The 24,180-nt window shown below is 38.8% G+C and overlaps 3 protein-coding genes across 3 annotated transcripts; 1 reads left to right on the forward strand and 2 right to left on the reverse strand.

Annotated features, from left to right (window-relative positions):
- The first annotated feature begins 10,396 nt into the window (after nt 1–10,396).
- On the forward strand, nt 10,397–11,169 carry LOC140945922 (uncharacterized). Its single transcript, XM_073394986.1, has one exon. The coding sequence runs from the start codon at nt 10,461–10,463 to the stop codon at nt 11,094–11,096; it is 636 nt and encodes a 211-aa protein (XP_073251087.1). The 5' UTR covers nt 10,397–10,460; the 3' UTR covers nt 11,097–11,169.
- A 1,139-nt stretch (nt 11,170–12,308) lies between these two features.
- LOC140945909 (uncharacterized) lies at nt 12,309–13,815 on the reverse strand. Its single transcript, XM_073394973.1, has 2 exons — nt 12,991–13,815; nt 12,309–12,721 (listed from the first exon to the last, which is right to left on the reverse strand). The coding sequence occupies exons 1-2, from the start codon at nt 13,652–13,654 to the stop codon at nt 12,309–12,311; spliced, it is 1,077 nt and encodes a 358-aa protein (XP_073251074.1). The 5' UTR covers nt 13,655–13,815.
- A 7,728-nt stretch (nt 13,816–21,543) lies between these two features.
- On the reverse strand, nt 21,544–23,869 carry LOC140945526 (scavenger receptor cysteine-rich domain-containing protein DMBT1-like). Its single transcript, XM_073394540.1, has 2 exons — nt 23,521–23,869; nt 21,544–22,184 (listed from the first exon to the last, which is right to left on the reverse strand). The coding sequence occupies exons 1-2, from the start codon at nt 23,867–23,869 to the stop codon at nt 21,544–21,546; spliced, it is 990 nt and encodes a 329-aa protein (XP_073250641.1).
- Between the last annotated feature and the right edge of the window lie 311 nt (nt 23,870–24,180).

Consider the following 24,180-nt stretch of genomic DNA (forward strand, 5'->3'; position numbering starts at 1 on the left):
ATTATGGGTAGCAAATACCCTGTCGAAATTTCAGTGAGTATTTGCTACGGTAGGAAATACCCATTTTGGGTAGCAAATACCCACTCGAAATTTCAATGGGTATTTGCTACCGTAGCAAATACCCATAAATGGAAAAATGGGTATTTGCTACTGTAGCAAATACCCATCGATCGTAGCAAATACGCACATGAATCTGCCTCTCTCTCTCTCTCTCTCTCTCTCTCTCTCTCTCTCTCTCTCTCTCTCTCTCTCTCTCTCTCGTGCGCGCTCTTTCACCCTTTCTTTCCAGTTTCTTTGAATTCTTTTTTTTTTTCCGAGTTTCTTCATCTATAGCTTTTTTAAAACAAACGAAACTAAGCTACCTGAGAGATTCTCTAAATACACAAGAGAAAACTTCAACAAATACCCTAATTACGATCGGTTTAAAAAAAATCATAAACAAAAATCGAATCTCTGAAAATACCAATGACAAAGTTAAAGGGACAAAACCCGCATCCTCACCGTCCTGTTTCTAGGAGTCGTGGTGCGTTTTTCAGTATCTACTATGAGCCTTTTTCCCCAAAGTAGTCGATGTGTTCAACGTAGAGTAAGATCGACTTAAACAGTGTTGCGAAGGTGGCAATTTGGTATAACGAACCCAATGCAAAAGTTGTGCTTTAGTTGAATGCATTAGTTGTAGAGTATCAAGCTCATATCTAAGAGCAAAGTAAATTAATATTGATCATCCGAAATTGCAATGGCTTCTCAACACTTTGGCCACCCGTCTTCTCTCTCCTAGTCAATCAACTCATTAGAAGGTAGCCATTTTTTTAGAAGGTAGCCTAGCTAGTGTTGTTGCTGTTGTTGTCGTTTTGGTATTTTTTTTTTTTTTTATAAAGCGACTTTTCTACTTACATCAACAAAAGACTGTGCCGAAAATTGAGGGTAGGGTGTAATGAAGTTATCAAAGGGATGCTTGGCGCTATGTGTATGTGATCAATAACAATTTCCTCCTACACATCCTACATTTTAGGAAAATCTTCTCCTCATATACAGAGACGGAATAAAAGTTGCTTCTTTGTTCAGTTACAGGGGAAAATCTTATTTTGAAGATAAGTAGGATAACAACCTCATTGCTATAGCTTTTTCTTTTTTTTTTTTTTATTTCAAATGAACAGAGAACTATTTATCAATGATTATTTTTCAAAATTACATCAAGCCAGGATCGGTTCAATTTTTGAGGAGTATAATAATAATAATACTGATAATGATAATGATAATGATAATGACAATGACAATGACAACGACAACGATAACGATAACGATAACGATAACGATAACGATAACGATAACGGTAACGATAACGATGATGACGACGACGATGACGATGACGATGACGATGACGATGACCATGACCATGACCATGACCATGACCATGACCATGACCATGACCATGACCATGACCATGACCATGACCATGACCATGACCATGACCATGACCATGACCATGATCATGATCATGATCATGATGACGATGACGATGACGATGACGACGACGACGACGACGACGACGACGACGACGACGACGACGACGACGACGACAATGATAATGATAATGATAATGATGATGATAATAATAATAATAATAATATTTATCCAGGGAACCCACTCGCCTTAGCGGTTTTCAGTGGGGCCCTGCAAATGTGTACAGGAATAAACAGGTAAGCTCAGTATCAGTTAGTTTGAGATTCGTTGGCAGGTTTCCAAAAAGGACCCCGAGTTACAAAAACCTTTTTTACCAAATAAATGTAATGTGATTTAGTCTAAAGGCTTATAAATCCGTTTTATTCTTTTTTCTTCAGACGTAAAAGTCAATAGACTGTTCTAACGTGGTAACGTTATAAAAATTTAAAAGTTAAAAATTTGTGAAATTATGGAATTCGTCAAGTCATTCTCCCTGAAACTAACGTCTAAGATGCCTAATATATAGATTTAGCCAGGGCTAAAAGCGAAGCTCCCGTTAATAAATTCATAATTTAAATCAAACAATAAACTTGTAATCCACAGATCAGGGCACATTCATTTGACTTTTGAGGCAAAGGCTGAGTGATTTTAGAGAAAAATCAGAATTTGACCGTCGAAGAGTGAAACAAATTTTACATCGAGTTATTAAGTAGTCTTATTTCTACACCGAAAAATAGCAATCATGTTCGATCACAGTAGATTAGGCCTGGAAAACAAATAGACCTATTCGTGTATTGTATTTGCATTAGCTGTAGCATTGTGGCATTCACCAGTCTCTCCAACACTGCCCCGTTAGAGAGACTATGGATAACTGGACAACCCCGAAATATAATTTTAAGAAACACATGCGCCACGATAGTCCTTGGTGGCAGCCAATTTACACGTTGCATTCCTCTGTCTAAAAGAGAGGCCAAAATAAAAATCAGGCCGGATTTTTTGTGTTCGACAAGTTTAGTTTACTAGTAAATCTTGGCGACGAATCTGGTGGCGTGTAAACCAGCCTTTTAAACATACTTTTTCTCATCACGTCTCAGGTAAACAGTACACAGACTTCGGATAGAATTTGTTCTTTTTTGCCCTATTTAAACCTATAATTCTGCAGTTTTTCACAATTTTGCAAGAGAATTTGCACTCATTCAATATCCACGACGATCAAAGCACGCGCTTCCTTTGCACAACAAATTATAGCATTGAATTAAAAAACGTTTTCTGTTAGAAAAATCTGGTCCTATGTAATATGCAGGGTAATAATTATGGGCTTTTAATGAAAACGAAAAAAAAAATTCCCAAAATCACTTTTCGGCCAGCCGGACGGGTTCTCACTTTTGACAGGCACCAAATTTGCAGTGCGATTAATAGAGTTACCATTTACGCTTCAACATGATAGAGAAATTGTTATGTTTAGGTTTTATTTTCCTTTATTCATTCATTCATGATTTTGTTATGTGTAATCTTTAAAAGCCAGTGATATTTACGCGCGGCGTTTTGAGTATTCCTGCATGCGATGTTTATGTTCGACTGGAAACAACCGGTGCAGCGATGAAAATTGCGAGAGGGACTACTAACAATCAATAAAATAAGTTTAATTCGGTGAAACATGTACAGAGACAATAATTTTCATTCACGAAGAGACGTATTGAGAGTAAAGTGTCTCAGAAAATCATGAGTCAGGCAAGCATAAGCTTACACTCTAAAACCTGAAAATCTTATTTTAAGAACAAAATTTCTCAAATTAAACTACAGATTAAGAGTTTTTTTTCTGAAATGAAATTTCTTATTTTAAGAAAAAAAAATTTATTTCAAGAGAAAATTATTAAAATAAGAAAGAGGCCTTATTTTAAGTAAAAGCATTCTAAATCTTAATTTAAGAAAAATAATTCTTATTATGAGCAGGTAGTTTCTTAAATTGAAAAACTATTTAAGAATTTAATTTTCTTAAGTTAAATTTCTGCTTTTAAGAAAAAAAAATTTCTTTTCTCAAGAAGAAAAACCATTCCCTATTTCAAGAAAAAGGATTCTGAAAGCTCAGAGCCGATCAAAGGCCCTGTTCAAATATCAAACTACTAAACTTGTGACAACATTGTTATACACCAAATCAATGTTCTCTTTTATTTCTCCACACTTGAAGTTTGACATAATTACAAGACATCTAAAACCTTCTATGGTGGTTGCTCATGATCGATAGGCATAATCACACCATCTTTGATTCTGTTTGTCTTATTTTTGGGGAAAAAAATAGGACTAAAAAGGAAAGAATGGTAATCCCATTTTGGGCATGGTAAAACAAAATAAATGCATTATTTGTCTTCAAATAAAATTTTATGCGACAATTTAGCCTTACGTAGTTTATGAATACAGTAATGTGGAAAGAGGCTAGGAACATGGAATCGAGGGTACTGATTTGAATTTTGAATTCAAGATGGCGTCTTTAGGTAATGTCGTATTTATTGATCGTCGTATAATGCATGTCGCGTTCTTGATCTCGTTGACACACAAAAATTTTTCCTCAGGGTCAGAACAGGTGAGTTTTCTCTCTCTTTATTGTGTTAATTTAGTTGTTCATTTTGTCTGGTTCATAGTTTATTCGCATCGATGGCCGTAACTTGTAACTCATTTTCACCTTTCAATTGGCTTTTAATGACTTTTAACCATTTTCAACAACATTTTTGGCTGGTGCGCATCGTTTCGGTTTTTTGTACATACGAGCGATCTGACCTTTCAATTAAGTATTTCTTTCAGTCCAAAATGGCTTTGTGTGTCCCGAAACGCCCTCTTTTGTATAGATCGTTTTCACTGTCACGCAACAAAAAATTAAATTGGAAACCGTCCAGTGGAAGAAGCCAAGAAAATGAAATGGTAAGTAACATTACTATACAAAACTAACACTTATTAAAATAAAGATTAATTAATTAGCCTGTTAGGCTGAACAGTTTTCAAAAACCCTAATTTCAATCCGTTTCAATCTCCTTCAGCTTTGCCCATCTGTGACATCTGTTGTATCTGTTGTGTTATTTTAACCTTCCATTAATGTTTTAAGCGGTTATTCTTACGTTTCTCTTAATTTAACAGGCATTTTATACTACCTAATTTGGCTGAATTTCGTTTTCCTTTAAATTCACACACTCAATTCAAAAGAACTTTTAGTTAGTTCACATATTTTATGTAGAGATACAAATTTATATTTCGTAGTTACTAAAACAAGGAATGACCTACAATCACCTACAATGATCTACAATGACCTACAGTGATCTACAATGACCTACAGTGATCTACAATGACCTACAATGAGCTACTATGACCGAACGTGTAATCCCTGTAATGAGCTAAAATGAGGATTTTAGAAAAAGACAAAAAAAAAAAGATCAGGGGACGTGTGTCGTAGTTACTAAAACAAGGAATAGCCTACAATGACCTACAATGATCTAAGATGAGCTACTACGAGCTACAATGAGTTAAAATAAGCCCTACAATGAGCTACAAAATGACAGACAATGATGTTTGTCGTGTGTCACGCTTGGACGTGACACTAGGCTTATAGTGTTAAATTGCCAACCACATTTTGAAAAGGCAAAACAAAAATTGTGCCTGATCTCAGGTAACTTGAAAAAGTTGAAAATAGATTATTGCAATCGCGTTTTTACTGGTATAGCACTATTATACCCTGTATTGAAGGAAGTCATGCAGGCACTCCCTTATTTGGCCTAGATGGGTATGAGCCGCTGAGCAGAATATGGATTTTACTATTTAGCGTTACAGAGAGAGCATCCTGTTGGACCGAAACTACTCAGCAAGGAGATTACATCATCTAAGTCTGCAAAAAACCTGGGGGTTACAATGGACTGTAATTTAACGTACGACGAACATTTAACTCAATTAACTTCGAAATGTATAGGTAGCCTTTGTCAAATAAATCGCGTAAAATACCTGTTTGATAGGCGTACGTTGATCACTATAATTAATTCTCTCGTATTCAGTAAATTATTGTATTGTTCATCAGTATGGGCTAATACCACCAAGAAAAACATCGAGCTATTACAGACAGTGCAAAATTTTGCAGCCCGGATAGTTTCTGGAACGAGGAAATTTGATCATGTTACACCTATTCTTAAGCAGTTACAGTGGCTGCCAATTGTTAAACAACTTGAGGTTAGGGATGCTACCATGCTATTTAAATGCTTAAATGGACTTGCACCTCCATATCTTTGTCAGAAGTTTAAAACCAGATCGGAAGTGCACAACTGCAACACTAGGCATAGGGACCGCCTACATATACCACTCTGTAGGACGGCTACAGGTCAGCGCGCGTTTACCTTCAGAGGCCAAAGGCTGTGGAATAGTCTCCCAGACGAGTTTCAGTCTATCACTAATTTAGATGTATTTAAGGTTAAAATAAAACAGCATTTTTTAAGGGTATTTTTGGAAAACTAAGTTTTAGATATTTGACATTGTAAATTAAGCTGAAAAGCCTTTTTAAGGAGATTAATAAAGTTATTGTTATTGTTATTGTTATTTAAAGGGTCTTATGATGTCTTATACAGGCCAGGGTACTTTAAAAAAATGAACAATTTTTCTTTTGAACAGGTCAGAATTTGAAGTCCTCCTTTGTTCATCTCTACCCTTACGTCCCTTGAAGATCCCCCCGGATCGACTGTTGGGGTGACTGTGTTTGTGCAATTTGTTTGAAAAAAAGACAAGACAAAATAAAACTAATGCGAAAGGTTGCAAGGGATGGTTTCGACAAAAGTCACAGTATCATCATACATGTATTATTACACTTTAAATTTATCTCCAAGCGTAATAATTAGAGATGCTGTCATCGGCGCGTTAAATGGGCTGTCATGTAGTAGACTAAACGCGTTACGTTTACGCACCGATGTCCCCTGATCTTTTTTTTTTCTAAAATCTTCATTTTAGCTCATTACAGGGATTACACGTTCGGTCATACAAGCTCATTGTAGGCCATTGTAGATCATTGTAGATAATTGTAGGTCATTGTAGATAATTGTAGGTCATTGTAGATCATTGTAGGTCATTGTAGATCATTGTAGGTCATTGTAGGTCATTGTAGGTCATTCCTTGTTTTAGTAACTACGATTTATATTTACTACATGGAATTTGTTAATAAGAGGTGTTCTATTGCGTACGACACACAGCTATTACAGGCTGATGAACTTCATCAGCAATGTTTAAATGTCCAGATGTAACAGATAGATTGTTAAAAATGTATTCGCAGGTGAGGATTGAAAATGGGTAAAATAATATACAAAATCAAATGACTACATTTTTGTGTATCTTTTTTAAATAGTAGTCATTTGTCATAATACACGTATAAGCCTGTCGTAGTGGTGAGTTATGCAAGTAGAGACCTTCATGTCTCAATTCATTCTTTTCCAGTCATGAGTGTTTGTTTTAACAGGTTAAAACATTAGTTGATCACGTGGTAAACTTTCAGTAACCATGAAAACAGCTGGGTGGCAAAAAGAGTTTTTCGCATACAAATCCTTCTAATTTTCGGCGACCATTGCAATCGCCACTTTTGAGACATGCGGTTGAAGATTTACATGACTGTACAGGTTACCTAATTTTAATATGCTCTTTCAGCTCGTGCAAACAAAAGATTTCAAAAGCGAACTGTTTTCGTGTTTACGGAAAGGTGATCACATAATCAACCAATGCAAAAGGCCTATTTACATATATAAAACATCTAAAAAACTTGCTTTTAGTTTAATATTATTTAAGCTATACATACTGTAATGGCCCTTGGTGAAGTAGAAGCTTGCTCCAGAGCCTCCTTGTTGTCATGGTCACCAAATATGGGATGGTTATTTTACATCAGTCCTTTCCCTGCTCATAAACATCTTTCCTTTAACCTCCACCCCTCTCTCCCTCTATGAAATCAAATCCCTTCCAATTGCTGACCATGCTAGGTTATCAAGGGTTATTTGAGAGTTCTTAAGGGAGGGGAAGGTAAAAGATGGAATAAGAGAAAACGCAACCCCCCCCCCCCCTAAAGATTCAAAGCCTCATAGCCTAAATAGTATCATATCATAGTCTCATAGTCTCACAGCCTCACAACCTCTCAGCCTCACAACCTCCTAACCTCACAGCTTCACACAACATCACAGCCTCACAATGCAAACTCACAGCCTATCAGTCTCACAGCCTGAAAACCTCTCAGCCTCACAACTTCACAGCCTTACAGCTTGCAGCCTCACAACCTCACACCATTACAGCCTCGCAACCCCACAGCCTCACAACCTCACATCCTTCCAGACATAGTTAATGAATAAAAATCAAAATCAGAAATCAGTCGATGTGATCAATATTAATCGATTTAATCTGCCGATTAATATTGATTGATATCAGAAATCGATAGAAATCGAAGTCACAGAAAAAATAATTTATCGATTATTATTGATTAACAAAATCAATAACAATCGATAGAAATTGACAGTAATTGATATCAATTTAAAATATATCAATAAAAAATCTCTATCGATTTCTAATTGATATACATCAAAGTCACAACTTTTGTTCTTTATCGATTTCTATCGATTGATATCGGAAATCGATAAATAGAGATGATTGATATTGACTACTATTGATTATCAGTTTATCAATTAACTACGTCTGACATCCTTATAGCCTGACAACCTCACAATATCACAGCCTCGCAGCCTTACAGCCACACAACCTCAAGGCCTCACTACCTATAATGTCACAGCTTTACAGCCTTACAACCTCTCAAACTCACAGCCTCACTGCTCAAAGCAAAATATTGCCTTTTGCTTATTCCATGATAAGTAGTAAATGTATAAAACAGTATGCATGTTAATACAAAAGACATAACTTTAGCTTATTAAGAAGCTGTGAAAGGAAACAAAGAACCAAAGATCGATCAGGATCATCCTGAAGAAAAGTTAAACAAAGACTTGGATGAAGTTCAAAAGTGGCTGAAATCCAATAAACTCACATTAAATGTCAAAAAGACAAAATATATGATAATTGGAAGCCACTACCGACTAAGGCATTTAAATGGTGACTTAAACGTTACTGTTAATAGCCAACAATTGACTCGGGTGACTAATTATAGGTATCTGGGAATAGAGGTTGACGAGGCATTGGGGTGGCAATCCCATGTAGATACCATCTGTAAAAAGGTATCTGCAGGTATAGGGGCCTTAAAACGTATTCGTTCCCTGGTGCCTCGCCAAACCCTACTGAAAATGTATGATGCTTTAGTCGCTCCTTATTTTGATTATTGCTCCGAAGTCTGGGGATGTATGGGAAAAGGTCTGTGTGACCGACTCCAGAGATTGCAAAATAGGGCTGGGAGAATTATAACATTTAGTGATTATAATACAAGATCTGCGGATATCCTCCAAGACTTGAGATGGGATACCCTTGAGCAAAGACGCTCTAAACAGCTCGCAATAAGTGTTTTTAAATCTCTAAATAACCTTTACCCTGAGAGTTTAAAGAACATGTTTAAACCAACCTCTGCGGTTCATTCCTACAACGTGCGAGGTGCCTCGAACAACATTTTTGTACCAAGGCCCCTTACTGAAGCTGCTAAGAGGGCCTTTAGCTATAGGGGAGCAGTCATGTGGTATGGCCTAGAAAATGTGCTTAAAGAGGAGATAAATCTCAACTCTTTCAAGTCTGCCCTATCTTTGTCTTGAACCAGGGATTGCCTTGAGGGAGTTGAGATAGAATTTTATTTTAGTTATTTAATGTACCTTTAAGGTTGATTGATTTTTGTGTGATTAATTATAGGATAGATTTTCTTAATATATAGATATATTTTAGCATTAATGTAGTTTTGTTTTGTAAACGGCTCACTGGAAGAGCATTTTTAATGAAGTGATACCGTTAATAAAGCTTTATTGACCCTGTGAGAAACAATTCAGCTGACAATTCCCATTCAAGCTACTCTTTCCTAGGCCTCACCTTTTTCTCACATAAATGATTTCAATTTATTATTGTTCTCCAGTCCGTTTCTTGGAAAAAATACAGGCCACATGAGTGAAGAGCAGATTTCACATGCACCAAAGCCAAAAGGTGTTTTTTGTCATCAGAAATCACACCAGTCAAGTCCTCGAGCTCTCATGTCGACTGCGCACCTGAATAGTGAGCTTAAGATAAGGACGTTTTCGACGCGACGGCGACGTAAAGACCGATTAGGATTGGGGTGAGTTTAACTGCGCATGCGATTTCCAACATTCCCGCCGTCGCCCTCACGTCGGCGACGTCAGTTTGGGGATTTTGCCGTCGCAGTGAAAACGTGAGTATTTATACCGCTATTTCTTTCTTGTATTCTTCATTCCTTGCTTTTTTTTCAGTTTCTTTATTAGCACAACCCACCTGGGGATGTGCCAAGTAACTCTAGCGGCTTTTTGTGCTCTCTTCGCAGATAAAACTCAGGAAAATGACCGAAGACTCTGAAGCTAGTTCAGTGAAGACAAAACAATCTAAGTAAGTCTGTAAAGATAAATAAGCTGTTACGTTCAACAAATTCTTTCTTGTAAAACAATTATATATATAATATATTTTACTGACTCCAATACATTTTTTATTTCTTAGTAACATATTGAATCCGAATTTTCTTAGGCGATAAAGAATTTTGGAGTTCTGGAGGCTGCTAAAAAGTGCAGAGATAAATACTTTGTTCTGAATTTTTTCACACTTAGCCAACAAATCCACTACATAGCTCATCGATATGTAAATGTACTCTTAAGGCTTGTATAACCACACTTGAAATATTTCTTCGATGAAGTGCTGTGAATTTAGAGCAATCATTTATGTGGATACGTACAGTGCGTATTAAACAGAACAATTTCATCCAGCAAATATTCAATAAATCAATACAAGGACTCAGTCTGGAAGAGGAAAACTACTGTTTCCACCGTTTTTTAAATAAAGTGCTAAAATAAACTTTAATTCCCTCTTTCAGCACAATGGAGTGGACAAATCAACATGATACATTATTTTTGAGAGAGGTCAGGGGATCAGATCTTTTTGAAACCAGAAAGGGGAGCCCGGAGAGAGGAAAATTGTGGGATGAGATTGCCACAAGACTCAATAACCTCACCCAATGCAAATTCAATGTGAACAAAAGGTCGTTGAGAGATAGGCTCAATCTTCTAATGTCCAAATTCAAAGCAAAAAATAGGGAAGAAGAAAGAGCAAGTGGCATTAGTCCAGAAATACAAGAGATAGATACTCTGCTGGAGGAGCTGTGTGAAAAAGAGGAAGAAGCTAAAAATAAGCCTTCAACTGGCAACAAAAAGCAAAGCCTTCAGAAAGAGAAGGCAACTGCTGAAGAAATGCGGTACAAGGCAATGGAAACCATGGGAGAAACTCAAAAACGAGTGGAGAAAACAAATGGAGTGGTTCCAGCAAAGAAAAGCAGGAAAAGTACAGGAGATGCTATTGGATACTTGCAAAAGAAAGCAGAAGAAGAGATGGCATTAAAAAGAGAAGAAACTGAAATAAGAAAGCAGGAAGAGGCAAGAGGATCTCGTATATCAGAGCAGCAAACAAAAATGCAGCAAGATATGCTAAAGATTATTCAGCAACAACAAGAAGAATAGCATAGACAGCAGCAAAGAAACCAACAGCAAACACTACAGTTTATGCAGTCTATGTTAAACCAGCAGCAGCAGCAATCACAGGCTGTGTTAGCTTTGATTGAGAGGTTGGCTCCCAAGGAAAAGCGTTAACATTTTTTATTGCAACTTCTCTTTTTCAACTATGGCACCATTGTAATTTTTCTCTTGTTAGTGACATAATTTTGCATTCAACTGTTCTTTTAACTCCATTTCTGCTAGAGTGGTAGTTGATTGTTGAGTTATCATTATCATAATCACATTTTTTTTTAGTTTCATTGATCCAGTTTGAATTTAGCTGTATTATGCATGTGTCAATCAGGTGATTACCCTATCAGAATACGGGCTATGAAAATATGTCATATATTAAATTGAGTCAAGTGATTATTGAAAGCCCTGACTACCTTGCAAAATATAAATTTGATTTGATTTTTTGAACTGACAAAAATTATTGTATTGTGAAAAGGTTTATTTCTTCAATACCTACATTTGTGTAAACAATGTATAAGTTGTTAAACTTGATATTAGAGATGCCTCAACTTTGAAAGTACTTGCCTTTATCAGCATTAAACTGGGCCCAGTTGTTCAAATGGCGGAAAGTGCTCCTCCTCTAAAGAAATCGTTATAGTGATTTATGTGCTGGATAACACTATCTGACTTTTGAACAACTGAGCATTGAACTAAATGGCATGCCATTTGTTGTATAAGTGGATGCAAATAGTAACAACTGCTTTTATTTTTTGTGGAACAATATGTCTGCTTTGTATAATACAATGTATGATCTTTTATAGGTTGTGCTGTTTCCCAAAGCAGGGGGGGGGGGGGGGGTGGGGTGGGCGGGGAGGTTTTAGTCTAGATTAGGGAAACCAGGAATTGCCACTAAAAATAAAAATCAAATCGACAAATTTGAATTTACGCAACTTAGCCGAAAAGCTACTCTAGGATAGTGGCGAGGGGATTTTGGGAAGTTAAGTCTAGTAGAAGGTAGCAAAATTCAGCTGAACTAGCTCTGGTATAGGTTAAGGGTTCCAGGGTCCCAGCAGGACACCCCCACACAAAAAATCCTAAAGTACCACCACCCCCTCCCCCCACCCCCCAGGGCTGATGCTGGGAGGAAAGTGTTAACCAGTTGTGTGACTATCGCTGCTTCAGTGTATATTCAGGCAGTAACCGAATAAATATAGCGAATGTTTAAAGTCACCTGAAATACTCCTGGAGGCTTGGGGGGTCTAATTCAAAAAATTCTGAGGTTTGATTACCATATAGGCATGTTAGGGCATTTCGCATGAGAGCACATGCGACATATGTTTTACCAATATTACTTAAGCCAACTTTTAGGTTCTTTTTAAAATCAAGGAATTTAAAATAGTTTAAAATGTCTCCAAATAGCCACTCCACTGACACTCGAACAGAGCTCATGGATCCATTGAACATCTCCATCTGAGGTGTGAGAGCAGCACCTTGGAATGGTCCTTGCAGGTGAACCCTGAGGGGATATGCAGGATCAGCATATATGCATAGAGGCTGACCCCCTGTCGAAAATGCATGGCGTTCCAAGTCATGCAAGAGACCAGATTCTGCCAGCATACCTGCATCATGCCTTTTGCCCTCTGGAAGAAGAAGTTAAAAGTATTAGGTTTGTTTCATGGAATATCATTGTTTTTCATCATGCAACGCTTCTGTAAAATGGTGTCATGAGATCAACCTTTCATTGCCCTGATCACTAAAGGCGTTTATCGTAGATTATACTATAAAACAGACACTTGAAGGGGGAAACAACTACCCTCCGAAACCATGTTTGTACCTTTTCCGTTTGAGTTGCTATTTTCATAAACCTGACATTTAGTTATAAATAAGAGCAAGTTAAAAAGATCTTTACCTACGGGGCCGTAAAGGTTTGTGATCAATCCATTCGGTAAGGCAACAGATTGGAATTTAATGGCGTGCACCCGTTTATGACCATTATACATCATCCTCTGGTGCTCGTCTGGTCTGGCTATAGGTCTCACAGTGCCATCAACAAAGCCAAAACAGTTTTGGAGAGCAGCCCCTTTAGCGTGAACTGATCGAGCATAAGTATCCAATGCAGGTGGGTTAAGCAGTGCGTCATTCCACCGGGTTATGCGATGTCCATGGATGGTGTAAATATAATCAATCACATGATTTGTGACCATGGATAGCACCGGTACTGGTTTGCCGAAACGAGGTACCATGTCGCCAAATCTACAAGGATAGGCGAGCCGTCTTAGGAGTATGCAAAGGCCTTCCATTCCACTTACTATGCTTCCCTGGCGTAGTTTGAAGGATGGTGGGATCTGCAAGGCTTCTGCCAGAGTCGGAAGGTCTTTTTTCTCAAACCTAAATTCGGCCTTACACTCTGCCTCACTCATGTTGTTCAGGTCAAGGCAAGCGTACTCGTAGTAAGGAAAACTTGGATTTCTCGACGGAAACATGTCGTAAAGGAGAACGAAATCTTCATCGTTGATCAAATTAGCGTCGTAGTAAAGAATGAGAAGTTGTCGAAAATCTTCAAATGCGGCCATGCTACAAACAAAAGCGATTGAATCTCAGAAAGTACAGCCGATGTACTCGACGAAGTCTCGGACGCCGTCATGAGAATCTTAAGCAAATTAATTTTGGCGCGAGAACGGCAACCTCTGGCCCAGTCCACCTGGGCTGTCACGTCGCCGTCACCGCGAAAACGTCCGCATCTTAAGCTCCCTAATATTTGAAGTGCAACGGAAATTTTGCACTTTCTGATCGGCTCAAAGGCGTACCACGTGACATGTTCTCATGAATCGCAGCCAACAACAAACAAAAATTATGGCGGAGGAGTCGTCTAATCGATAAAATGGTCGCTTCGAAAGAATAGTACAATCGTTTCACGCTCTTTGCGGTGTATTAGTGGCAGGTGGAAAACTTGCCATTGTTGTTGCAGGCGGGGAAAAGACCAACAATGAGTACGATGAGCGAGTGGTTTATGAAACGTAGTGAAATGACGAGCTGTGATCATATTGAAATACTGCTGTGAGGATTTTAATTCTACATCGCAGTAAGACTTCTTAACCACTAAACTAAGTTCCAAAAGTGTACAAATTTTGGTCATTTCGGCTACTGTAAAGCGACATTTTTAAATTTGATCCAAAATGTTTAAAATATGAACTTGCGTTTATCTTGAAATGAGAATCCACTTCTTGTTTTAAAATTTTGATTTAAGAACGATGATACGTGCTCTTAATTAAGATGGTAGCAACTTAAATCCAAAACAACCCCCTTAAAATAAGTTCAGTTTTCTTAAAATAAGAAATAAGGCGTCATTAAATTAAGCAGCCTCTCCTTAATTGAAAAATACAGGTTTTAGAGTGATTATTTATGTTTTAAGCCGGCTTCCCGGTGTTCGCTCTTTTTCAAGATGAACTCAAGGCAAGAAAATCGCTCAGAGCTTTCTGTTTACAACCAAAATCATAACTAAATAATCTTCGTAACCTTTTCTTTGAATTTGCGGGTCAAGAAATGTCTAAAGGCTTTTTAAACCTGATACTGTTGTAGGTTAGATCATTGCTCGTGTTTTAACTTAAGCCGCATAAACCATACCCTCGACTTCACATCAAACACATCAAAAACAATAATGGCTCAGGCTTACCAGTCGAGATGCTGCTTCTGAAGGTCATCAAGTGTTCCAGAATCGCTTGAGACTTTTCACCCTCTTACGCCTCAAGCAAGGGCAAGTGAGTAAGCTCATTTTTGAAAACGATGCCATCCGAAATCGGATTTCCAATGACTTTGACAAGCGGTGCATTTGTCAACAAAAAGCGCAATAAACAAACCAGCCACGAATTACAGAACAATCTTGATAGCAGCTGTATTTCATTTTGTACACCAAGTAGAAAAAGACAGTTTAAAACATCACAAGATGACACAAACCTCTCTCAGCTCCAGCTATCAGTAAGCAAGTTTCCAGACGCTCCATAAATTTTCGCATAAACTCACCTGTCAAATTTTGACCAATCAGAACATAAAAAATTGGACTAAAGCGTGATCAACGCGTGACAGTGAGAAAAGTCGAAGGGTTGCCTTCCCTGCATGTAAATATAAAAGCCGGTTGAATTTTTGTGTCCGAGATCAGTTCAAAATCAATATTTTAAAAGTGCGGCTCATGAAATACGACTTATTTCATATGCATTTTAAAAAAATTGAACTTGAGCGTGCGATCATTGGAAAAGTAGCAACTTGTCAGCGGATACCTTCAAAATATTACTCGAACTCAGAGGGTCGATATCTGAGCCCGCGATACGGTCAGGCGATACTGGTCAGCAGAAACACTGTTTTGACAGCTGTCAATTAATCAAAACATGGATGTACAATATCAGGTTGCAGGCTCCCAAACTAGCTAGAAAGTGTAAGATTTAACATTGGTATGCCTGTGGTGCGCACGGACGGAAGGTCGGGTGGTCGGTGTACGGTCACGTGATTGCCGAATTTTCTGGGATGGATATATTTTCTATAAAGCTATGGGGCTTCGAATTGAGCCCGTGATCAAATAAAATATCAGCGCAAAACTTTAAACACTACGTGACCTCAATAGATAGAAAAATGAGCCCGCGATCCACTCAGGTGATGATGGTCAGCGTATACTCTAGTTTGACAGCTGTCAATTAACCTTCATTAGAATGGCGAATATTCGAATTAACAGACTACGAGTGTGAGTAGGACATTTCCGTCCGGCATGTAGTGGAAAATGCCAGATCGTGTACCTGAGCGAACCTGAGCTCTCGTTATTAGTTTTCTTATAGCACATGTCCCATTTTGACAGCTGTCAATTGACCTTAATTTGGCTTGCCAATGTAACTTTAAACGACTGTCAGTCAACTGACAGCCTTGCCCGGCGTAGTTTCGTTTTTACGTTGAATTGGTAAGTGTGACATATTATATCAGCTTATATATAGGGGCAAAACGACTGGTCTTTTATCTGAGCCCGCGAGACGGTCATGTGATAATTGTCAGCGGATGTCTGATTTTGACAGCTGTCAATCTAATCGTACTCATACGGATGGCTTACATAACTAAGAGGCTAGTCAAGTTGTGCATGATCTATTGTGACATTTCACATCGGCTTACATGAAGTGTGTGTACGGACGGGCGGGCGTACGCTACGTCATAACCAAATTTTCTCGGATGGATAGTTTACCAAATTTTCTTACCCATGGTGCTCCGCTGCGCGCGCGCGGGAGCTCCGCTATTAGCCCGGGGGGTACTTTAGGACTTTTTGGGTGGGGCCGCTGGGACCCTGGAACCCTTAGCCTATACCAGAGTTAGTTCAAGTGAATTTTGCTACCCTATTCTAGACTAAACTCCCCAAATCCCGCCCTATCCTAGAGTATCTGTTTTCCAGAAACAACTGAGGTCCAGCCAAAATAAAACCGATTTAACTTTTTTATATCTTTGAGTGGCAATTCCCGGTTTCCCTTGTGTGGACTAAAATCTTCAGCCAATTGATGAGTTTAAATGGAAAATGATACCCTCTTCCAGACCCATTTCTCTGATTTATATACCCTATCCCAGAGTAAACTGCTTGAAAACCATGCACTTCAAAGTGGCACATACCTCTATAGCCCATATATGCCAGTAGCGTTATAAGACCTTCACTACGTTGCCCATGTACTATTGATTGACGGTTTTCTCGCGCCGCGCGGTAACTTTTTCCCTCGAGAGCCTCTCGACCAATTGGAATTATCCGCACTCACAGAATGCGAGTTGAAACGATTTTGGTGGGCCTTCCGTGTAGGCGCTCCCTCACCCCTCGCGTGTCTCCCGCGCGCGCGCCCGTTCTCTCTTTCGCCCACTACTTCGAAGCGCCTGTTACGCAGGCTAGGACAACGATGTTGGTTTCAGCCTAACTACTGGCTAACTACTAGCTAACCCAAATCAGCGTCATTCAACGACAATGGTGCTAAGTAATTTAAACATATCACTTTTCGTTAAATAACTGGCTTCAAACGCGGCGCCTTTACACCGGTTACCACTAACACACGCCCTTGGAGGGTTTTTTCTCTCTGTTTAAACCTGCGCTTTCGTGGACGTCACTAAACTGTTTCCATGGTTTTTCACGCGCTCTGACAGAGAAGGTTCCCTCATCGCTGAATGAAGGGCGAAGACTTACAAGAATAATTTCGAACGACCACCGCTTTTTAACTTATTTTATTAAGATGAAGGATTACATTGTAAAAACAACGAGGTCTCTGCGAGCTGAGTGAAATAGCCGAAACATTCTCTATAGTTTACGTAACGGTTTCCAGGTTGTTTATTTATTTGATTGTATGAAAACGCGGGAGCCGTGGACGAATTGCCAAGAAGCTAGTACTTAGTAAATTCCAAATAAAAGAAAGATATCACACCGAAAAGGGAAACATTTTCCTTTGAACGGAGGCTGTTTTCGAAAATGAGTTTTCTTACTTATCATTCTTCATGTTATCGAATAGAGTCGAGAACTAGCAAGAACTCACACGAGTTGCGAGCGTCTATTGAGAAAGCCTATGTGGTAGTAACTTACAGTGTGTTAATATGTCGATAATTTGAGTTTTCTCCGAAAAACACTCAACAAATTCATACTCCTCGTAATCTTGACATGAAGCAGTGTCAGATCCTATAGCAAAATATTCCATAAACGGCTGAAACGCCGGCATATTCTTCTGAGTGCTCCAGAAACAGAGAAAGAATCTTCTTTAGATCAACGAGCGTGAAAAACCATGGTAACGGTTAATTGACGTCCACCAAAACGCAGGTTTGAACCGAAGAAAAAACCCTTTGAGGGCGCGTGTTAGTGGTAGCCGCTGTAAAGAAGCGTATGTAGTACACACGCATCCCGATATTGTCTAATATCAGAAACATAACACGGATTCAAAGGATTGCCGATCTCATTCAGATAAGCCGCCATCTTAATATGGTCACTGAAGTTCAGATTGCAGTCTATTGACACGCGTAATAGAGGTAGCTTGTCCGTAAGCTCTATCTCATTTCCTTGAATATTCAAACTCAGACTTGTTGTTACTTTATCGTCGTTATGCATCAGCATGGTCTTGTATATGGAAAAGTTTCCTTTAAGCAGGTTGACTTCATACCATCTGGATGCCTTTTCTGCATTACCAGCAAGTGATGACTTGACCTTCGCAAGATCCTCTCCCATTTCTGGTGGTCGTCTGCGTACATGCAGACATCCGATTTAATTTCGTAAGTGAGGTTATTTTCGAAAATATTTTATAAGGAGGCCTAGGGCAGATCCCTGGGGGCATCCCCTGTTCACAGTGTGCCAGATACTTGTTACGGGACCCAGTTGGACTCTGTTCTGACGATCAGTTAGGTATAAGCGTAGTAGATTCAATGTATTTTCTTCAAAACCATAGGCTCCCAGTTTGCTTAGAATGTGAGGTGGGTGGAGAGAGTCAAACGCTTTAGACATATCTGTAGATAAGACAGCGACGGAATTGGCGTTTCTCTCTAGCTGGCTTCCAGTGCTCCACAAGGGTGATGAGAGTGGTTTCACAGCTGTGGGATTTACGGTAGGCGGTTATGCAATGCTCCAAAGTAGTTGTCAAATTTTGTTGTAATCTGTTTACTAATCAACTGTTCCAGGACTTTATCCTCGGCAGAAGGGACTGTAATTGGCCTGTAGTTCTCTCTGTCTAGCGGATCGTCTTTCTTAAAGACGGGTGACCATACTCCCTTCTTTCATTCACACGGCCATTTTCCGTTAGAGATGCACGAGTTGTAGAGCTTTCTTAGCAGCGCAGCTAATTCTCATGCTCCAAATTTAAGTGTCTTGGCTGGGATAGAGTCGCGCCTTGTGGCCATGTTGGTCTTGAGTGATTCGTGTACTGTTGTGCGCGTTGAGCTTGAGACTCATTAGTTAGTTCAAGAGCAATTGTCGGCTCTTTATGAAATTTTTACTGTATAAAACTTCATTTATAATTCAAAAACCGTGTGCAACCTTTCTTCAAAGCTTTAGAGGTAAAATAACATTATTCTTTACTATATTCAGGACAACAAAACTCGAAATCTTAGAAATAAACTATTCAACATACAAGTGGCCAGCGTGACGATGCAATATATTTGAAAGATATGAGAACTTACCCTCCAGCTCTTGTCCGTATTCCTACTTTCAAGACCTGGATTGTCATATTTAACTTGCGAAATATTCTGAGGACAAAAAAGCTCCTGATATACAAAATTTTGGATTTGTTCATTCATCTATTTATTTATCTTTGTAATTATCAATTATTTATTTATTCATTTATTTCGTAGTAATCAGACGATCGTTGCGTAATAAGCTTACAGAACCGTCTTTGTATGAGCCCGGAGGAGGTTACAGTATCGCCCATGGGGTTGAATTGTGGGTTGAATGCTGGCACTCTCTCGCCTACTCCTCCATCGTTTTCTCGCTTGGGCTCTTTCTTTACGAAAACGCGGAAAAAACCCCGCCGACCACGCAGGCTAGTGTTTTTTTGCTTTATACTTTCAATTAGCTGTTTCAATACATGGTCTCTCGATCATTCGCCGGTATTTTTTAGGAAATTTTGAAATTACTTGTTCGTTCCTGGACTACAAAAACCGTCTCTCATGGCACCAAAGCCTGAGAAAGACCCGAGAAATGTTGTCCTGGTTGCAAAATGATACCTTAAACTTCTACTTATAAGCTTCCCCTCTCCCCCCCCATTTACCATCCTTCCTAGTTATAGGCCCATCCTGACCTGAAAACAAACTAAATTAATCTGGTTATAAGCCCTTCCCCACCCCTGAGTATATGCCCCCATCTTTGCATCGAAACGAATTCGAATTCGAATTCGAATTCTGCTATGTAAGTCCCTTATTGTCCTTACTATAATGGCGAGTATAAAATGAAGCACGTTTAAGTGGCAAGGTTTACAAACTTTGTACAACCGGGCCCTACTACCACTTCGCTTCTTTTATGTTTCTGAACCCTTACCCTCCCCCTGGGATAAAAATGCTCCTTTCAGTTCGGTCGCGCTGAAATTCAAACCGCATAGGAAGGAAGTTTTTAATTACCTTCATTTTCGCGCGGATCTAGGATAAATACTGACAGGTAAGCTTCCTGATACTGATCGGCTTCCTAAACTAGGGACCGAGAGAGCAAGTTCCTATGGGAGCCCCGGGGCATGCACCCCCGCTTATTTTTTTGGATTTCCCTTTCTCGGGTTTCAGATTCATTGATGCGACATCTTAATCTTGTACCCAGATCTCCCGAGGCCAAGAGAAAGGGAGATCTCACTTTCCAGCGTGAGACAGAGTGAGATCTGGGTACGAGATTACGGGCATCTAATGCCCGGAAATTGTAAAAAGAAAACATTTGTCCCGACCATTTTCCAGATTTCAACTTGGAAAGTTTTATCATGTAAATATATGTTTAAATTGTAAAAAAACTGACCGATTTTCGTAAAACGATGGAAGCCGGTGTGGATCCGCATGCGCACCTGATTCGACCAGAGATGATTATATACTAGAAAAAAAAATTGTTCTCGAACAGTTCTTCAATTTTTTTTTTATCTTTGGTGTTATGGTTTTTGAATATGAGCGATTTTCTCGACATCTGGATTTAAATATAAGCACCCACAACGAATATATCTCAACGTTTAACTCTCGTCTTGAAAACATGTCATGCGTGACCATTGCGTAAAAAACTGTGATATTTTTTTTGTGCCCACCCAGCGAAAACGATAGACCTTCGCCACCTACGAAAGCTTCCAATTCGAAAAGTAGTTTAAAAAATCTTCTTTCTCTTATATCATAATTAACATCTGTTTTTCATCCTTTTTAGTTTTGACGTTTCAAACAAAAAGGAATTAATTTGTGTAGCCGCCTCTTTAGGAAGCAACGTTAGGATTAATGATATAAATAGCAAAGGGATATCCACCAAAGAATACAAGGCACGTAGAGCCACTATAGATATTTTGATATAAAAAAAAGTATTTCTTCCTGTGTATAGAAGGATGAACATGTATTGAGGCCCAATTTTTTCAAGTTTTTGTGCTATGCCTGCAAAATCACCATTAAAAGTTATTATGGTTTGATCAGTTGTTGAAATTTGCTTAATATCTTCTTAATTCTATAGTATCATCGCCCCTGTGAAGGCACTAAGTAATGACTTTACGGTACAGAATTGAAATTAAATTAAAACAGCAAAATCCTCGTGAAATGGCTCCTTCAGGGCTTCACGAAATAGTCTAATAAGACTGGGAATTTTACTTACAGTAAGTTATACTTTTAGAAATACCACTCTGTTTGTTATAATTCATCTAAGTTCTTGTCACACGTAAGGGCTTTTTAGACTTTTCAGAATCGGTGTTAACATAGGCAGGGTACATATTTTAATTTCTAATTTTAATTAATAAAAGCATGGCCGCATGCGCAAACAGTTCAATTAAGTGTTACAGACCACGCTTGCATCTTCACCGTGGCCACAATTTTCTATTCCCCAGCCAGCATGTGTGCATTGAAACAATGAAGCTTCTGCTCCACTGCACTGGACGTTATCCATCCAGATAGGGTCAGATCCTTGGCCATATCGTGCCTGATGAGGTGCCGAGGACGCACTGGGGAAACCAAGCTGACGGCAAACCACATTAGCGTCATTGATATCCCAGTCGTCATCACAGACTGTGCCCCATTGGCCGTTGTGATAAACTTCAACTCGGCCATAATTAATACCGCCATTCGCCAAACGAATGTTAGCGGAACCATAAGAACACTGCAGACTGGCATCTCTGCTGTGTGTACAGTCATTGTTTCCCCATCCACGGTGTCTGCAATCGTAGATATGTGATTCGCCACCTGAGCAGGCCACGTCATCTATCCATATGGGACCGGAGCCCTGGCCATAATAGGCGCCGCTCCAAGCGTTAGTAGCTAACTTCGAGAAACCCAGCTGTCTGCAGACCACGTTAGCGTCATTTATGTCCCAAGCATCATCGCAAACTGTTCCCCACTGACCGTCATAGAACACTTCAACTCTTCCAGCAGATAAGGTGCCATCTTTGAGACGAACTGAACCGGATGTCACAGCTAGCGTTTAAATAAAAGGTAAAGTGGGTTTATTATTAGACACCATATTTTGTTATAATGTACACTTTCTAAAATTCCGTTCTGGTGGGGTCAAAGATCGGGGGGAATTTTGTCGCTCAGGTCGACACGAACATAGCAAGATTTGCAATCAGCAATAAGGCCGAATATCACACTAACGAATGAGTAGGAAATGAAAAACTCAAGGGTCAAAAATGTTTTCGATTGATTGGCAATATCTCTCGCTAGGATACCTAGAACAAAATGAATTTTTTTCACAAAACTAAGAATTAAAGATTAACGTTGGGCATTTAAAATATAGAGGATATTACATGGCCGTGAGGAGATACGAAATTTCTCTTCATGGGTAGAAATATATTTAACGAGTGAGCACAGCGAACGAGTGAAATGTTTTTCAACACCAGTAGAGAAATTGTATTTCTATTTCATTGGTATTTATATAATGAGACGCATTCCCTCATATTTTTTTATTTTATTTTATTTTATGGACAGTCATTCCAAACGTGAAGGAAGAGGATAATTATGTTGGCATACCCAACCGTATAAATAAGTTTCAAAATGTATGTCCAAAGCAGCTTTATTTACCCACTTTCTTCCTTTCAGTCCCTAACATTGATGATCTATGTTCGCATATATATTCATACTACCTGCTTATCTATGGTTTATTAATTGTGTAAAACTGCCTAGATCAGCTTCTTGCTATTTTGCGGAATACTTTTGAATACTTTGCAAAATCTCTCAATAATCTTTGACTTTGAGTGTAGAAATATTTCATACGAGTGAGAAAAATGTTATTTCTTGATTTCTTTCCTTAAACCCGTTACCTATACTTTGTCAATTATTTAAGATTTTTTTTTTAAATAGTCACGTGACATATCACGTGACTTATTAAAACAACATTTATACTTTATGTTAAGGACGATGAGGTTTTTTTTATGTGCGCCAAATTTTGATTCCCCTCCCTGCCGAAGTAACAGCCAATAAATCATTTTCCAAACGTAAGCCAATTAGACTCAGGCTTTAATCTACTTGAGAATAGCAAGAGCGAGGAGAAAGAAAGGAGGAAAAGAGAAAAAAGCACCTAGCTTTTATATTTGCTATTTTGGAAATAGTTTCTTGGCTAACGTTTTCAAAAATCCACCTAGATATACAGTCAAAGTCTAATTTCGCACACAAGGTTGAACCGAAACTAAATATTCTTAGATTTTTTTTTTTTTTCATTATGTAAGCCTGGGAAGTTCTTATCATGCTAACCAGGAAGCCCGCTAATAAAGATCACAGCGCTTTTTCTATTCAAATTGTCTACGAATAAAAATACCTCGGTAACGCGCGTTAAATCCTCTATACTCTGAGGAGCCATCAGATGTAAACCGCACATATAGCTTGGTGGACGAACTTGTGATAGGTGCTGGGAGGGAGCTTCCACTAAATCGGCCAATCAGAGGTGCAGAGGTCGAGTCACCATCGTACACACTTACATAGTCTGCCGACGATTCGGTGCGGAAATCGTAGAACAAAAGTTCAATCACTGCATTCGAAGTTAGATTCCATCGGCAATCCATATTACTACTGTTTGTCGAGCTAGAGCTACCAGTTGAGTAAATCGTACCACTTGGTTTGCTGGCGTCACGCATAAGAAGATTAGAGCAGGAGCTTGTCGCCGTCATTGTAGGAACTGCCACAAAAGTGTAAGGCAAAAGCAAATTAGCTCATCACGTGATATATTTACTTTGACTTTACGTGACCCGGATGACCACAGGCAGCCCAAGTTCAGATAGCCTGCTTCTTGCGCCCACTTTCAAACGCTTGCTACGCAGGCTAAAACTCTAATACACCTGGTATCATATTGCTTAATCCCCAAAATACCTATAAACATGAAGGATTGTATGGGAAATCGGTAATAGATTCAAGAAAATAAACAATAGCTGGAATTTTCAATAAAAGACACTTTACCTTATTTGCTTGGTTCGTTCTTACT

The sequence above is a fragment of the Porites lutea genome, chromosome 8 (genome assembly GCF_958299795.1).
Source record: "Porites lutea chromosome 8, jaPorLute2.1, whole genome shotgun sequence".
NCBI classification, from domain to species: Eukaryota; Metazoa; Cnidaria; class Anthozoa; order Scleractinia; family Poritidae; genus Porites; species Porites lutea.

What these genes read in the sequence shown, in the direction of transcription:
- LOC140945922 (XM_073394986.1), top strand. Translation starts at nt 10,461, where the DNA reads ATGGAGTGGACAAATCAACATGATACATTATTTTTGAGAGAGGTCAGG.
- LOC140945909 (XM_073394973.1), bottom strand. Translation starts at nt 13,654, where the DNA reads ATGGCCGCATTTGAAGATTTTCGACAACTTCTCATTCTTTACTACGAC. An exon ending in AAACCTTTACGGCCCCGTAG is followed by an intron (nt 12,722 to 12,990) that starts GTAAAGATCTTT and finishes TTCTTCTTCCAG; the next exon opens with AGGGCAAAAGGCATGATGCA.
- LOC140945526 (XM_073394540.1), bottom strand. Translation starts at nt 23,869, where the DNA reads ATGACGGCGACAAGCTCCTGCTCTAATCTTCTTATGCGTGACGCCAGC. An exon ending in ATTTAACGCGCGTTACCGAG is followed by an intron (nt 22,185 to 23,520) that starts GTATTTTTATTC and finishes TTTAAACGCTAG; the next exon opens with CTGTGACATCCGGTTCAGTT.